Source organism: Mustela lutreola, chromosome 14, assembly GCF_030435805.1.
Source record: "Mustela lutreola isolate mMusLut2 chromosome 14, mMusLut2.pri, whole genome shotgun sequence".
Classification (NCBI taxonomy): Eukaryota; Metazoa; Chordata; class Mammalia; order Carnivora; family Mustelidae; genus Mustela; species Mustela lutreola.
The window spans coordinates 75,440,949-75,455,659 of NC_081303.1; the positions used below are offsets into that span (position 1 = coordinate 75,440,949).

Below are 14,711 nucleotides of genomic sequence, written 5' to 3' on the forward strand. Positions count from 1 at the left end.
CTCGGGCTGCCAGCCCTCCGGCCGCAGGAGCCTCTGCCCTCCGCTCCTGTCCCCGCCGCGACCGGCCGCCTCCGGGACTCGCGCACCGCGCAGCGCCGCCGTCCGCTCTTCCTCTGTCCAAAGCCCCCCTTTCCGGACAGGGAACCGAGAGCTTGTGGCCGAGGCCCGCAGGGGATGCAGGGTGCCCCAGACCTGGGAGTGGGGGCGTCACGGGGTCGGCGCAGCCTGGGCCTCCCGGGGCCCGCGGCCAGGCGCCCTGGCGGCATGTGACCCGGCCCCGGGGCTGGCCCGGCGCCCGCCGCCTGCGTGCAGGGGGCCCTCCCGGCCGCCAGGGGTCGCGCTGCAGGCGCCGGGCGGGCGCGGCGGGGTCACGGCCGCGGTGGGGGTGTGGGGGGGGCCGCGGAGAAAGCGGGGCGCGCGGACGAGCCCGGCGCGGCGCCCCCGCCGCCTGTCCCTCCGCCCGCCGCCCGGCGGGGAGCGCGCTGAGCCGGGCGCCATGTCCGGGGCCGGGTAGCCCGCCGCCCGCCGCCCGCCGCCCGCCTCCGAGCCGCCCGCCCGCGGGCCGGGGGCCGGGGAGCCGCGGGCCGGCAGGTAGGGCCGGGCGGGGGGCGGGGGGCGGGGAGGGGGTGCGGGCGGGCCGGCGGGCGGGGCGGCGGGCGGCGCTGCTGGTTCCGCTTCCTCCGCCGCGGGGAAGTGAAAGCGCGGGGAGCCCGCCGGGCAGGGGCGGGCGCGCAGGTGTGCGGGGGGCGCCCCCCCCCGGCCCGCCTCCCCCTCCCCCGCCCGGTCCGCGGCTCTCGGGCCGGGACCCGCCGCGTGTGGCCGCGCTGGGCTGGGGGGGTGGGGGGGTCCGGGGGGGGGCGCGCGGGGCGGCGGAGGGCGGCTGCGGGCCGGCCCCGCGGTCCCCCCCGCCGCACGCCCCGGGGCCGACTTCCGCCCGCGCAGCTTCCCCTCGCGGGTTTCGGGAAGTGCCCTCCCTTCCCCTCCCGAGCGCCCCGTGCCTCGGGCCCTGCGCTGCAGCCTCCCGCCGAGCTGCTCCCCAGGCTGCGCGCCCGGGCTCTGGGGACCCCCCCGGGGCCCCCCGCTGTCGGGTTGGGCCATGGCGGCAGGTGAGGACCCCGTGCGCGGAGGCCCGTGGGGCGCCCGGCTCCCTCCCTGCGTCCTGCGAGCGAGGGCGGGTGGCCGGACCGCCTCCCGCGGCGGCGTCGACCTAACTTCAGGCTCCTGGAGGTGGAGGGCGCTGGGCTTTCCGTCGGGTTAGTGCGCAGGGAGGAGAAAGGACACGAGTCTGGGGAAGACGCACGAAAACTTGGGTCTTGTGGGCCTTCCTGGAAACCCGTGGGGTCCTGCTGAAAACCCAGAGGTGCGCTCTTTAAGAACCTTAGCTGGACCGGGAGGTTCTGATGATGTCATCAGTAGAGGGGGAAGGTCGGAAACCCTTCAAACTGACTGTCAGGTCGGCATGATGTCACTGCAGGCCATTACAGAGAAGACTGTGGTCCCGGCCGCCAGGAGTCAGGCCGGGTGGGCCCTTTAAAGGGATTAGAGGAGCCGTGTGGGGTCAGAGCCCAGGGCAGCTGTGGGCGATGCAGCGGAGCAGGGCTTGCCTGGGGAGCGGGTGGGTGCCACCCGGAGGGAGGGTCCTGGCCTCCTTCCTTGCCTGGTGACGTCACAGGCCGGCTAGCTCAGGGTTGGCCGAGCACCACTGACCTCCCCTCCCCTCGGAAGGACTGAGGAGAGGAGGGAGCAGAGGGTGGCCCCGGGGTCGCCTCCCTTGCTTCTTCACATCTCCTCCCCGCCACCGTTCCAGATGCCGTGAGCGAGGGGGGGGCCATGGCGGAGGAGCGGCCCCCCCGGCTGGTGGACTACTTCGTGGTAGCTGGGCTTGCAGGGAACGGAGCACCCATCCCGGAGGAGACGTGTGTCCCCGAACCTAGTGGGCCCCTGCGCGCTCCCCGGCCAGCCGATCCCATCACGGACGTGGCAGTCATTGCCAGGGCGCTGGGCGAGGAGGTGCCACAGGGCTACACCTGCATCCAGACCTCGGCGGGGGGCCACCCCTTGGAACTCAGTGCTGGCCTCCTGGGGGGAACTCAGCCGGTCATCTGCTACCGCAGGGGCCGTGACAAGCCCCCCCTCGTTGAGCTGGGGTGCGTGTCCCTCCTGTGTGGGCACCAGGGGAGGTGGGGAGAGTCAGGGGCTGGGTTGCGGGCAGAAAGAGAGCAGGCCGGAGACAGGGAGCAGGGGGAGGTGGATGCACCCGGTCCATACGTGGAGTTGGGCGGTGGACTAGTGTGGCTGCTGGCTCGCTGTGGGATCTGGGGCCGGGTCTTGAGCCCCTCTGGAGAAGGGAAGGGACACCGCCCCACAGGGTGGTTGAGAAGATTGAAGGAGGCTATCCGCATGTGGGACTTGGCTCGGGGTCATAAGTGGAAGCTTTTCCTCTTGGCGCTTACAAATGAGTAGGAGGAGAGCCGCGGAAGGCTGAAGAGGGGCGTACTGACCGAGAAGCAGAGCCGAGCTTAGGAGAGGACGCACAGGGTTCTGGAGGGTAGAGCCCTGCAGGAAGTGGGCCCTGCTGCCCGGTTTGATAGGGCCAAGGCTGCAAGGCTGGTGGGTAGGACTAGTTGGCCAGATCTGGCAGGAATGGGGTCTTTCTCGTCTGCCCCGAGACCTTGACGTCTGTGCCCGCTCTCTGCGTCCAGGGTCCTGTATGAAGGGAAGGAACGACCCAAGCCTGGCGTCCAGGTGCTGGACACGACCCCCTATAGCCACTCGGCCAACCTGGCCCCTCCCGGCCCTGGGCACCCCCGCACCTACCTCACTTGCCGGCGGGCAGCAGAGGGGGCGGGGCTCCATGCCCTGGGCATCACGGACCTCTGCCTGGTGCTGCCCAGCAAGGGCGAGGGCACGCCTCATACTTACTGCCGACTGGCCCGCAACCTCAACCCTGGCATGGTGAGCAGGGCCCCTTGGCCGGGTGCGAAGGCCTGCACCGAGCTGGTGTGGGGGTTGGGCACAGGGCATAGAGGGCGCCCTGCCACTGGGGCCTCTTATGCCCAGGGTGGGCCCAGAGGAGTGACTAGTCTTGGGAGACCAGGATTGTTGGGAGGTTTTTCCTTGAAGATTTTATTTATTTATTGGGGCAGGGAGATGTGAGAGAGGGGAGGATTTCCAGCAGGCTCCATGCCCAGCCCGGAGCCCGACATGGGGCTCGATCTCTTAACTCTGGGATCAGGACTGAGCCGAAACCAAGAGTCGGATGCTCGGCCGGCTGAGGCACCCAGAGGCCCCAGGATTATTGGGAGTTTTAAAGACAAGAGACCCCTGCAACGTAGGTGGGCTCAGTCGATTAAGCGTCTGACTTGATCTCAGGGTCGTGAGTTCCGGCCCTGCATTATTGGGCTCTACACTGGGCATGGAGCCTCTTTAAAAACTTTTTAATTTTTTTAAATAAAATTCAAAAGATGACAGAGGAGTGGTAGAGGACATGACGCCCAGAAATCTGTCGGCTATGTGTCTGTCTCTTGTCGTTTCTGGGACAGTGGGGCCCAGCGGTCTACCTGTGCTACAAGGTGGGCCTGGCCAAGGCCAACACGCTGGTGTACGAGGCAGGTGAGTGGCCCCTGTGTCCCTCCAAGCCCTTGGTCCTTAATGTCCCCCTCGCCTGCTGCCTCTTGGCTGGTACCCTCAGTGTGCCCAGACCCCACTTCCCCGTCGCCACTCGGCCCTTCTCTGGCGTCCCGGGAGCCCTCCCCTGAGCCTGATCGACCCTCCTCCTTTCGGTCCGTCCCCACACCCCGCTGCTGGGGGCGCAGAGCTGCTGGGTCGCTACCCAGAGGAGGACAACGAGGCGTTCCCACTGCCCGAGTCCGTGCCCGTCTTCTGCCTGCCCATGGGAGCCACTGTTGAGTGCTGGCCTGCCCAGACCAAGTACCCCGTGCCCGTCTTCTCCACCTTCGTGCTCACGGGCGCGGCGGGTGACAAGGTGGGTGTGCGAGTGCGCTGAGGGGTCCCGGCCCCGCCGAGCCCGCCTCACGGCTTCTCTTCCCCGTCGCCGCCCGCATCCCCAGGTGTACGGCGCCGCCCTGCAGTTCTACGAGGCCTTCCCGAGGGCCCGGCTGTCGGAGCGCCAGGCGCGGGCCCTGGGCCTGCTGAGCGCCGTGGAGCGGGGCCGGCCGCTGGGGGGCCGGGCGGTGCGCAGCCGCCGCGCCATCGCCGTGCTGTCGCGCTGGCCCGCCTTCCCCGCCTTCCGCGCCTTCCTCACCTTCCTCTACCGCTACTCCGTCTCGGGCCCCCACCGCCTGCCCCTGGAAGCGTGAGCACCGTGGCCGGCCGGCCTGCGGGGAGGGGGGCGAGGGGGCTGGCTGCCGGGGCCGGTGGGGGCTCGGGCAGGGGTGCACCGCAGTGCAGACGGGGTTGTGGGGTTTGTGCAGGGGTGGGGGGGCCTAGGAGGCCACTGCCTGAGGTGAGCGAGGCTCCGAGCTAGGGGGTATGAGGTTCTTGTGGGGGAAGCGGGGAAGGGGGGCGGGAGAGAGAACTGGGGAGTCTGCCTCTGACCCGCAGCCCTCTCTTCCCCAGGCACATCTCTCACTTCATTCACAACGTGCCCTTCCCTTCCCCACAGAGACCCCGCATCCTGGTGCAGGTGTGAGCCTAGGCCTGGCGGGGGTGGGGGGGTGGGGGGGTGGGGGTGGCCTTCCTCTTTCTGACCTGCTGCTCCTCTGCCTCCCAGATGTCTCCCTATGACAACCTGCTCCTCTGCCAGCCGGTTTCCTCACCCCTGCCCCTCAGGTATGTGTTCGGGGGGAGGGTGCTATGATGACCAAGGACCCGGGAGGTGCCAGGCAGGTGGGCACAGGCCAGGCCCCAGTGGCCTCTGCGCCTGGTGTCTGGGGAGGGGTCTCCAGGGTCCCTGGTGACCCCCTCCCGGCATCCCCGCAGCGGGGCGAGCTTCCTGCAGCTGCTGCAAAGCCTGGGCCCTGAGCTGGCCATCACGCTGCTGCTGGCCGTGCTCACAGAGCACAAGCTGCTGGTCCACTCGCTGCGGCCAGACCTGCTCACCAGCGTCTGCGAGGCCCTGGTCTCCGTGAGTGCCACCCCATCGGGCCCTTCCTTCTCGGGAGATTCCCACCTGTGCATCACCCCAGCCGCTCCTGACCCGACTCTACTTCCTCTTGCTTCCTCGGGGGCATGGGTGGGGGTGTCCCTCGGCCTCCTCCCTGGGCACCGTCTCCATACAGCAGGAGTCGGGGGCTGTTCTCCGATCCCCACCCTGGCCTGTGCCCCCCCTCCCTCCTGCACCCCCTCAGCTGCCCCAGGCTCCTGCTCACTGGTACCCCCTCCCTGGTGCCCCAGATGACCTTCCCGCTGCACTGGCAGTGCCCCTACATCCCGCTGTGCCCGCTGGCGCTGGCAGATGTGCTGAGCGCCCCCGTGCCCTTCATCGTGGGGATCCACTCCAGCTACTTCGACCTGCACGACCCGCCTGCCGACGTCGTCTGTGTCGATCTTGACACCAACACGCTCTTCCCGTGAGAGGGCGGGGCCTCCCTCAGGCTGGTGGGGGCCCTGCCACACGCACACACAACCTTGGGCGAGCCCCGGGGGAGGTTGGCGAGCAGCCCCACAGCCCCTTCTCCTCTCTGCGGATCTCACAGGACCGAGGAGAAGAAGCCCCTGTCCCCTCGGACCCTGCCCCGCAAGCCCTACAAGGTTCTGCTGGCCACCCTGACGAGCCTGCACCAGCAGCTGGACCAGAGTGAGAGCCCTGGGCTAGGGTGGGGATCAGAAACTGGCACTGACCTTGAGCCCCCAGATAGGGAGGCCTGGGGAGAGCTAGACCTTCCTTGAGGAGCTTAGAGGTATTAGGGTTTCCACGGGAGCGCTGCGTGCGCAGGGTCACTGGGGTGGCTTGAAACCATTCCCCACTGGAGTTGCTCCGGTCAGTACTGGCCAGGGGGTGCCGGAGCCGGCCCTGACCCCAGCTGCCTTGGTCCCCAGCATACACTGGGCCTGAGGAGGAGGCGTCCCTGGAGTTCCTGCTGACGGACTACGAGGCGGTGTGTGGGCGCCGGGCGCGGCTGGAGCGTGAGGTCCAGGGAGCTTTCCTCCGCTTTATGGCCTGTCTGCTCAAGGGCTACCGGGACTTCCTGCGCCCGCTCACCCAGGCCCCCTCCGAGGGGGCTCGGGATGTTGACAACCTCTTCTTCCTGCAGGGTAGGGAGGCCTGTCTCTGCGTGGAGAGCTGGCGGGGGAGGGGTGCTGGGCTTCGGGCAACGGGCGCGATGGGCAGTGTTAGAGGCACCAGCCGCATACTTGCCTCTGGGCTTGGAGTCGGGGCGCCGAGATACACCAGTACTGGCCTGCCCTCTGGGGGCCCAGGGCTTGGAGTGCAGTGCTCCTGGGGCCAAGCTCTCCCTGGGGACCTGACTTCAGGGACCCCAGTCTGAGGCCCTGGGTGCAGACAGACAGAAGGGTGGGCCCCACGAGACTGGTGCTCTGCACCCGCGGGCGTCCTGCCTGAGGAGCCCAAGAGAGGCCGTGGGGGCTGGGGCCCCGATGGGGCCCGCTGACCCCTGCGACCCGTCCCCACCCCCGCCCCCCCGGCCAGGCTTCCTCAGATCCCGGGAGCGCTCCAGCCACAAGCTGTACTGCCAGCTGCTGCGCACACAGATGTTCTCGCAGTTCATCGAGGAGTGCTCCTTTGGCTCCACTCGGCACGCTGCCCTCGAGTTCTTCGACTCTTGTGTCGACAAGGTACTGGGCGCCGTCTGCCCTGCGTGCACCCTGTTACTGCTCCAAGCACTGGACCCTGGCCCGCGTCGGGGTGCCCCCCGCTGCAGTTACACAGGGCACGCGGCTGCCTTCACAGACACACTGGCCCCCTGTGCCCGTCACCCGCCCCCAGCGGTATCTCAGGGGCCTCAGGGGTGCCCGGGCCCATGTGCTCCTTCCCCATCACGGTGCTGCTCGGCGATGCCATCTCCTGGACAGCTGGGAGTGGCGCCCACTGTGCCTGCCGCCCTGACGCTCATCCTCACCATCCTGCGGCAGGTCCACCCGGAGCAGGAGAAGCCTGAGCCGACGCCCTTGGTGGAGCTAGAGGAGCTGTCAGGGAGTGAGCTCACGGTCTTCATCACACCCCCCGAGGAGCCTCCAGCCCCAGAGGGCGGCGAACCGCCCCCCCAGTACTGGTGAGAGCCTCTTGCTCCCCTGAGGCCGCCCTCGCCTGCTGGTCCCTGCTATTGCCTCTTTCTGCCCCCGCAGCTACGACGGGTTCCCAGAGCTGCGGCCTGAGCTGTTCGAGTCCCCGCGGGAGCAGCCTGGGGCGCTGCCCGTGCCCGGCCCGGCCCGTAGCGCGCCCAGCAGCCCTGCCCCTCGCCGGACCAAGCAGGTGACCGGGACGTGGGCCCCACACCGGCACCTGACTTGGGCCGTTTTTTTAGCTGGGAGGCAGACGTGAGGGTGGCTCCGCTATGATTAGCAGGTTTCAGTGCGCCTGGCCCGTCAGACGTCAGCTGCTGGCCCTGCTGTCCTTGCCACCACCTTCGTCTTCCAAGCTCTGGAAGCTGGAGTCTGTCCACGCTTGAGAGCTGGGCATCTCTGCCTGGGGTCTCGTCACCAAACCCTGGGTGCAGCGTCCATCCTGCCCCCTCGGAGCCCAGGCCCTGCCTCGGGGAGGGGTCTGCGTCTCCCCCACCGTTCTGAGACATGCCGTGGCCTGGTCCTTACCCGGGTGTGCCCTGCCCTATCCAGGAGATGAAGGTGGCCCAGCGGACGGCGCAGAAGTCAGCAGCCGTGCCGGAGCTGTGGGCCCGGTGCCTGCTGGGACACTGCTACGGGCTGTGGTTCCTGTGTCTGCCGGCCTACGTCCGCTCGGCGCCCTCCCGCGTACAGGCCCTGCACACGGCCTACCACGTGCTGCGCCAGATGGAGAGCCGCAAGGTGGTGCTGCCTGATGAGGTGGGGGCCTGTGCGGCTGCGGGCAGGGAGGGAGGCTGCCAGGGCCCTGGGGTAGGGGGAGCCGTGAGGTCTGTGGGGACCGAGGGAGGCTGAAACCCGGGCGCTGGTTGGGGGGGAGAAGGGGGTGCTGAGCCGTGGGTGGGGGCAGGGGATGGGCCCCTCACCCCGCTCTCTCCCGGCACAGGTGTGTTACCGGGTGCTGATGCAGCTGTGCTCCCATTATGGGCAGCCTGTGCTGTCCGTGCGCGTCATGCTGGAGATGCGGCGGGCGGGTGTCGTGCCCAACACCATCACCTACGGCTACTACAACAAGGTTCGGGGTCTGCTTGGGGCGGGACAGTCGTCAGTGCCAGGTGTGGTGCGGGGAGGCTGCTGCTCCCTGACGCCCCTGCCCCCCGCCGCAGACCGGCCCTGTGACCACCGTCAGCCCCTGTACTGGGCAGGGACGCAGGCGGCTCCCTCACTTGCCTGGGCCCCGACGAGGAGCGCGGCCTCCGCCCCACAGTAGTCCTGATGTGAGCCAGCGGTTGCACCTCACGCATTTGCTCTCTGTTCATCGTTAATGCAGGCCGCCCACCCCCCGCATCTTTTGGGGTGTGGTGAGGGCGCAGAGAGCGGCTGGCTTGTCCAGGGTTCCACAGGGAGGAAATGAGGGAGTCAGGGCACGGAACACAGGCAGAGCAACGGCTTCTGCGTTTGGGCCCTTTACCACAGTACTGAACTGGTTTTTACATGATGAAACTCATCGATGACCAGAAAAGTGAAAATATTTTTTCAAAGCCATATGCTTCCTAAGTAGCAGAGTCTGGATACAAAGTATCCACACAGCTTCTGGTTTCCTCCAGATCTCGCCCAGGTGGGCTTGCTCCTGGCCGAACCATCGGCAGGATGTTTGCAGGGGGAGGTGGCCCCTGGGCGCCTGGCGTCCCTGGAGCAGGCAGCGGCCACCCGGCTGCGGTCAGGGCGTGAAGAAGGCCATCTTGATGGGCACTGTGCTTGGCAGGCCGTGCTGGAAAGCAAGTGGCTGTCGGGTACACCGGGTGGGCGCCTGCGCTGGGCCAAGCTCCGGAACGTTGTCCTGGGGGCTGCTCAGTTCCGCCAGCCCTTGAGAGAACGGCGGCGGCGGCGGGAACAGGAGGCGGCCGCACAAGAGGCGGGCAGCGGCCGGACAGGTGGGCACGGGTCTGGGCTGGGGGCTGAGCAGCCAGGCTCCGGCAGGGAGAGGTGCAGAGAGCCGGGGCTGACCCTGTGGTTGGCATCGGGTGTCCTGGGGACGGGGACGCTGCAGTTGGCTGGTAACGAAGGAGAAGATGTTCTGCCGGAGGGGGGGGGGGGGGCTCCAACCCCAGAAACCCCAGACCCACCCAAGGAGCCCTGTTCTGGGATAGGGGCTGGGCTTCTACCTGGCTCTGTCTTTAGCCGCCTCCCCGTCTTTCGCAGAGCCCTGCCTGGAACGGCCCTCCCCCACCCGCCCACTTCAGCGCCAGACCACCTGGGCCGGTCGAAGCTTCCGGGACCCGGCTTCCCCCGCGGGGCGCCTGGTGAAAAGCGGCAGTCTGGGCAGTGCCCGCGGGGCGCAGCCCACCGTGGAGGCCGGCGTGGCCCACAGTGAGTGTCTGCTGGAGTCCTCCGCCCAGCTGGTTTCCCTTACCGCGGGGCAGGGAGAGAGGGAGAGCAGAGCCAGGCTGTGAGGTGATGGGGGTTGCTGCGGAAGCTGGGGACCTTGCCCGGTTGCTGTCTTTTCTGCGGGCAGGGGCTGTGCTTCCCTGGCTCCTGGACAATGGGTGAGGCTTTGTGTTCTCTGACTCGTGTCTGCCCTGCAGTGATAGAGGCCTTGGGGGTGCTGGAGCCCCGGGGTTCCCCTGTCCCCTGGCGTGATGGGAGCCTCTCCGACCTGAGCCTGACTGGCGAGGAGCCGGCCCCTGGAGGCAGCCCAGAGGACTCGGGCTCAGCTCTGAGCGCCCAGTCGGTGGAAGCCCTGGAGGGGCTGAGCGGGCGGGCGCCCAAGGCTGGCGGGCGTCAGGAGGAGGCCAGCACCCCGCGACGAGGGCTGGGCGCCCGCCTACAGCAACTGCTCACTCCTTCCCGCCGCTCCCCTGCCTCTCGCACTGCGCCCCCTGAGCTGCCCCCTGAGCTGCCACCTCCGGCCCACCGCAGCCCAATGGACAGCCTCCTGCGCCCCCGGGAGCGGCCTGGATCCACCGCGTCCGAGGTAGCCTGCGAGGGCCAGGGCCAGAGGCCTGGAGACAGAGCCCAGAAGGGGGGGGGGGTGGCGGCGCCAACTGAGTGCCCCTCTCCTGCTGTGGCAGAGCTCGGCCTCTCTGGGCAGCGAGTGGGACCTCTCTGAGTCTTCCGTCAGCAGCCTGGGCCTGCGCCGGTCCTCGGAGCGCCTCAGTGACACCCCTGGGTCCTCGCAGCCGCCTTCTCTGGAAGTGAGGAGAGCCCCTTCTGCACAGATGGGCCCCACACCCACATGCAGACTCCCCCCGACCTTCCCTCTGGCGAGGCAGAGGCTGGGGCAGGTGGACAGAGCCTGGGCTCCTGAGCCTGGGGCGGGGGCTCTTCTCGTCCGCAGATCCTGCTTTCCAGCTGCTCCTTGTGCAGTGCCTGTGACTCGCTGGTGTACGACGAGGAGATCATGGCTGGCTGGGCGCCCGACGACTCCAACCTCAACACAGTGTGCCCCTTCTGTGCCTGCCCCTTTGTGCCCCTGCTCAGCGTCCAAACCCTTGACTCCCGACCCAGGTGCCCAAAGGAGGGAAAGTATTACGGCGGGACTTGGAGGCGGGAGTTCTGGGGCTGACCCCCATTATCCCCCTGCAGTGCCCCCAGCCCCAAGCCTGTCCCTGCCGGTGCCAGTAGCAGCAAAGATGCTCCCGTCCCTGGGGGCCCAGGCCCCGTGCTCAGTGACCGCAGGCTCTGCCTTGCCCTGGATGAGCCCCAGCTGTGCAACGGGCACACAGGGGTAAGGGCTGGGCCAGAGGAGAATGGTGGGGGTCCATGTGTGTTGCCCGGCGGTGGTGGGGTGCGACAGGCATCGAGGGTATGAGGCATCTTGGGAGCTGCGGCCCATGGTGGCTCGGTGGGAAGCAGGTTCTGGGGCTGGGACCATCCTCCCTCTTGGTGCCCAACAGGCTGCCTCCCGGCGGGTCGATGAGGGTGCCTGGGCATACCTGAGTCCCCTGGTGCTGCGTAAGGAACTGGAGTCGCTGGTGGAAAATGAGGGCAGTGAGGTGCTGGCCTTGCCTGAGCTGCCTGCTGCCCACCCCATCATCTTCTGGAACCTTCTGTGGTATTTCCAGCGGCTGCGGCTGCCCAGTATTCTGCCATGCCTGGTGCTGGCCTCCTGTGATGGCCCCCCACCCTCGCAGGTCAGTGCCCTCCCGTGGCCCCTGCTGGTGCTTGCTGGCTGTTGCACACCTCCCCTCTGGGTCTGTCCCTCAGGCCCTGCAGAGCGAGTCACAGGCCTGGGCTGACCCCTTGGAGAAACCGAGTCTCCGTTTTCTCATCTGTAGAACAGCCTAAGTGCCCAGGCTCATTCGATGCCCGTGTGGTGCCTGGTTCCTACCCAGTGACTCCCTGACGGTGGTGTCATTCCGCCAACATTTACTGAGCACCTTTCAGGCTCTGAGCAGCTTGTAGGGACAGCTTTTAGGGACAAGGGATGCAGCAGCTCCAGGACCAAGTGTGTGCCTTGGAGAGCTCGCACTCCCCTGGGGACTCGAGGGCTCCTCTTCCTCTTCCTTTTGGCTCTAGCTCGCAGCGTCCCTTTGTGTCCTGGAGCACTGCCACCGCTCCGCTTCCAGCCCTCTGCCAGCTGGCCCCTGAGCCTGCCCCGTGTCTCGGCCCCTGCAGGCCCCGCCTCCCTGGCTGACGCCTGACCCGGCGGCTGTGCAGGTGCGGCTGCTGTGGGACGTCCTGACCCCCGATCCCAGCAGCTGCCCACCTCTCTACGTGCTCTGGAGGGTCCACAGTGAGTCTGGTGTGCGGCCTAGGCTGGGAAGAGTGGGTGACGCCCGCAGGGCGCAGCGACCCGGCTGCCTCCCTTCTCTTACCCAGGCCAGATCCCGCAGCGGGTGGTATGGCCCGGCTCCATCCCTGCAGCCCTGGGCCTGGAGCTGCTGGAGGCTGTGTTGCGCCACGTGGGTCTCAACGAGGTGCACAAGGCCGTGGGGCTCCTGCTGGAGACTCTAGGACCGCCTCCCAGTGGTCTTCACTTGCAGAGGTACGGTGCTCCCACCCGGGAGGTCCCTGGCCTGTCCCCGGGTCCGTACCCCCTTTCTCTCACTCGGACCCTCTGCCTCCACTCCAGGGGCATCTACCGTGAGATCTTATTCCTGACGATGGCTGCTCTGGGCAAGGACCACGTGGACATTGGTGAGGGAGCAGGCAGGGGGCTAGGGAGCTTAAAAGAATCTGGGGCCCGGTGTTGGGGGGTTAAAATTGTAATCCGTTGCCCTGCCCGCTTCCACTCTCTTTCCTAGGGGCCTTCGACAAGAAGTACAAGTCCGCCTTTAACAAGCTGGCCAGCAGCATGGGCAAGGAGGAGCTGAGGCAGCGACGGGCACAGATGCCCACCCCAAAGGCCATTGATTGTCGCAAGTGTTTTGGAGCACCTCTGGAATGCTAGGGACCCTTAAGCTCTCCTCTCCAGCCTGGGGTGGGGAGGTGGAGGAGAGCGGATTCTAGAGCTACCCTGCTTTCCTACTCCTTTTGTAGAGGAGTTGGGAGCGGGCTGGGAGGCAGGCCCAGCCGTAGGCTCCGAATATGGGCAGCAAGAAGAGGGACCCACTGTTAGCAAAGGTCACAGTCCCCCTATCTCCAGCCTGCCCAGGATGCTCATGCTGATGTATGAGGCCTGGCGGGAGTTGGCACAGCTCTGTTTCTCCCCAGGTTATACCGGGAACTCTCTTCCAGGGTACCCACTGATCTGCACTGCCCTGGTCATTGTCTAAGTTTTTGTTTTAAAAAACAACTGGAAAGGTACAGAGCTACTGAGCCTTTGCCCTGGATGAGAGGGAGGCATGTCGTTCTCCACCAGTGATGGGCCTTCCTCCTGGGAACTGCTGAAGTAGCCCAAAGCTCTCCATCAGGTCTTCCCAACTTAGTGTTTGCGTTTTCAGTTATTTATTGTGGAACCACGGCCCCTTGCTTATGAGGTTCCTAGGGATGATGAAAAAGAAGGGAAGCAGGGCACCGTGGTTCAGTGGTTCGCAGCTCCTGTGAAGTCAGGAGGGAGCTAGAGAAGCCCCATCCTCCCCTCAGGAACAGCCGGGCCCGTCCAGTCCTAACCCTTCCCATCTCCTCTGCTGTGGGGAATGCCTCGCCCGCCCAGGGCCCCGGCTGCGCAGTAAGGATTGTTCCTTGCGAAGTTTTGTTGGATGTAAATAGAGTAAAAGCTGCTTGTCTTTTTCCTTCTGCCTCCTGTTCCCTGCGTCTGGGAGAACGGCAGGGGATGCCGCGCTCTTTCCCGGGGTCGGGGGCGCACTTCCTTCCCCCCCTCCCATTCCTTGCGGCCTCAGGCAGGCCCTGCTTTCCTGGACCGGGGCTGGTACTGGCCCTGTGGGGCTCGGGGCCCTCTCGGAGCAGGAGAGGGGGGAGTCTGGTGCTGCCTGTGGTGGTGCCAGTCTGTGTGGTGCTTCCGGCCCTCCCACACAGTCACCCCCTTGTCCCTCATTTGTACCCCACACAAAGGCTCCATTCTCTGGGGGCTTGAGCTCATCTCTGCCTTCTACCGTCTCCCCCAGCTTTTGCCTCTCGGCCTCTCTAGTACTCCCAGAGCGGACAGCCCTCTCCCTAGTACTTGGTGTTGGTGGCTCTCTGGCATCCTGGGACCCCTGGCAGCCATCCTAGCCCCCCCCCCCCCCCCCCATTGCTCTCGCTGCTTGCAGGACCCGTCCAGCCAGGCTCTTGGCCTGGGGACAGATCAGGAAGCTAAGGCAAGGACCAAGGAGCCCACCCCCAACTCTCCCTTTCCTGTATGATGAAATAAACACCGGAAAGAACCCCTAACAGAGATGCAAAACCAATCACCCAAGGGAATAGGGAATTAGCCAGCAAGACGCCTGCCCTGGGGAAGGCAGACAGGAGTGTCTCTGGGGGGAATGAGTTAACGTGAGGTTTTCATGCAAATTCCCAGGGGTGGAGAACAGTGGATGCAGGGTGGTAGCACTTCTGAATTTGGGAAGCTTCAGGCCACAGGACCAACCCTTCCCCATCCTGTGCTGTGTATGAGAGATGCTTTCCCTCCGAAAAGAGCTGCACAGGAGGGAAGCTGGGCCTTGGGAAGTACCTTCTGTCCTGCCTGGGACTAGGAGGCATCTTCTTCAGAGGGGAAATCCTCACATCAGCCCACGCTCTGATCAGACCTTGCTCCCTAAAACCAGCCTCTCCCCACCTCTGCAAGGGAGCAGCCATCCTGCCCCCCGCAGCGTCACAAGTGAAGAGCACGGTGTGCCCAGCAGAGTGCTGAACTGCCTGGAATTCTAGAATTTTAGGGCTCAGTCCCTACTTTGACAGAGCATACTGTCTTAATGGTCTAGAAGGCCCCTTGACTCTGGTGAACAGGGTAACCGCCCCTCATCTCCAGTGCGCCCGCACCTTTATGCCTCCCTGTTGAGCCCTATGGCCAGATGCACAGGACTACAGAGTTCTTGCACCACAAGACTATCTGGAAATTCCAACAGCAAAGTACTCACCAGGGCATCTGACATCTCTGTGCTGGGGCCCAGGGGGACTGGATGGGGGAG

The 14,711-nt window shown here is 66.4% G+C and overlaps 1 protein-coding gene across 5 annotated transcripts; it reads left to right on the top strand.

Moving 5' to 3' along the window:
* The first annotated feature begins 454 nt into the window (after positions 1–454).
* DENND4B (DENN domain containing 4B) lies at positions 455–13,376 on the top strand. 5 transcript variants are annotated; one of them, XM_059145704.1, is made up of 28 exons: positions 455–591; positions 1,808–2,147; positions 2,703–2,955; positions 3,543–3,612; positions 3,816–3,985; positions 4,071–4,315; positions 4,579–4,645; positions 4,733–4,791; positions 4,942–5,086; positions 5,356–5,531; positions 5,658–5,758; positions 6,001–6,216; positions 6,611–6,756; positions 7,054–7,193; positions 7,267–7,393; positions 7,756–7,962; positions 8,147–8,275; positions 8,966–9,134; positions 9,403–9,570; positions 9,786–10,174; positions 10,272–10,394; positions 10,538–10,707; positions 10,786–10,927; positions 11,097–11,333; positions 11,818–11,935; positions 12,022–12,187; positions 12,275–12,339; positions 12,447–13,376. In XM_059145704.1, exons 2-28 carry the CDS (start codon positions 1,831–1,833, stop codon positions 12,590–12,592), a joined length of 4,461 nt encoding a protein of 1,486 aa, XP_059001687.1. In that variant the 5' UTR covers positions 455–591; positions 1,808–1,830; the 3' UTR covers positions 12,593–13,376. The 5 variants fall into 5 exon arrangements, with proteins under 5 accessions (XP_059001687.1, XP_059001685.1, XP_059001688.1 ...); XM_059145702.1 differs by lacking the exon at positions 455–591 and adding an exon at positions 859–1,106; XM_059145703.1 differs by lacking the exon at positions 455–591 and adding an exon at positions 1,167–1,360.
* Positions 13,377–14,711: the final 1,335 nt, after the last annotated feature.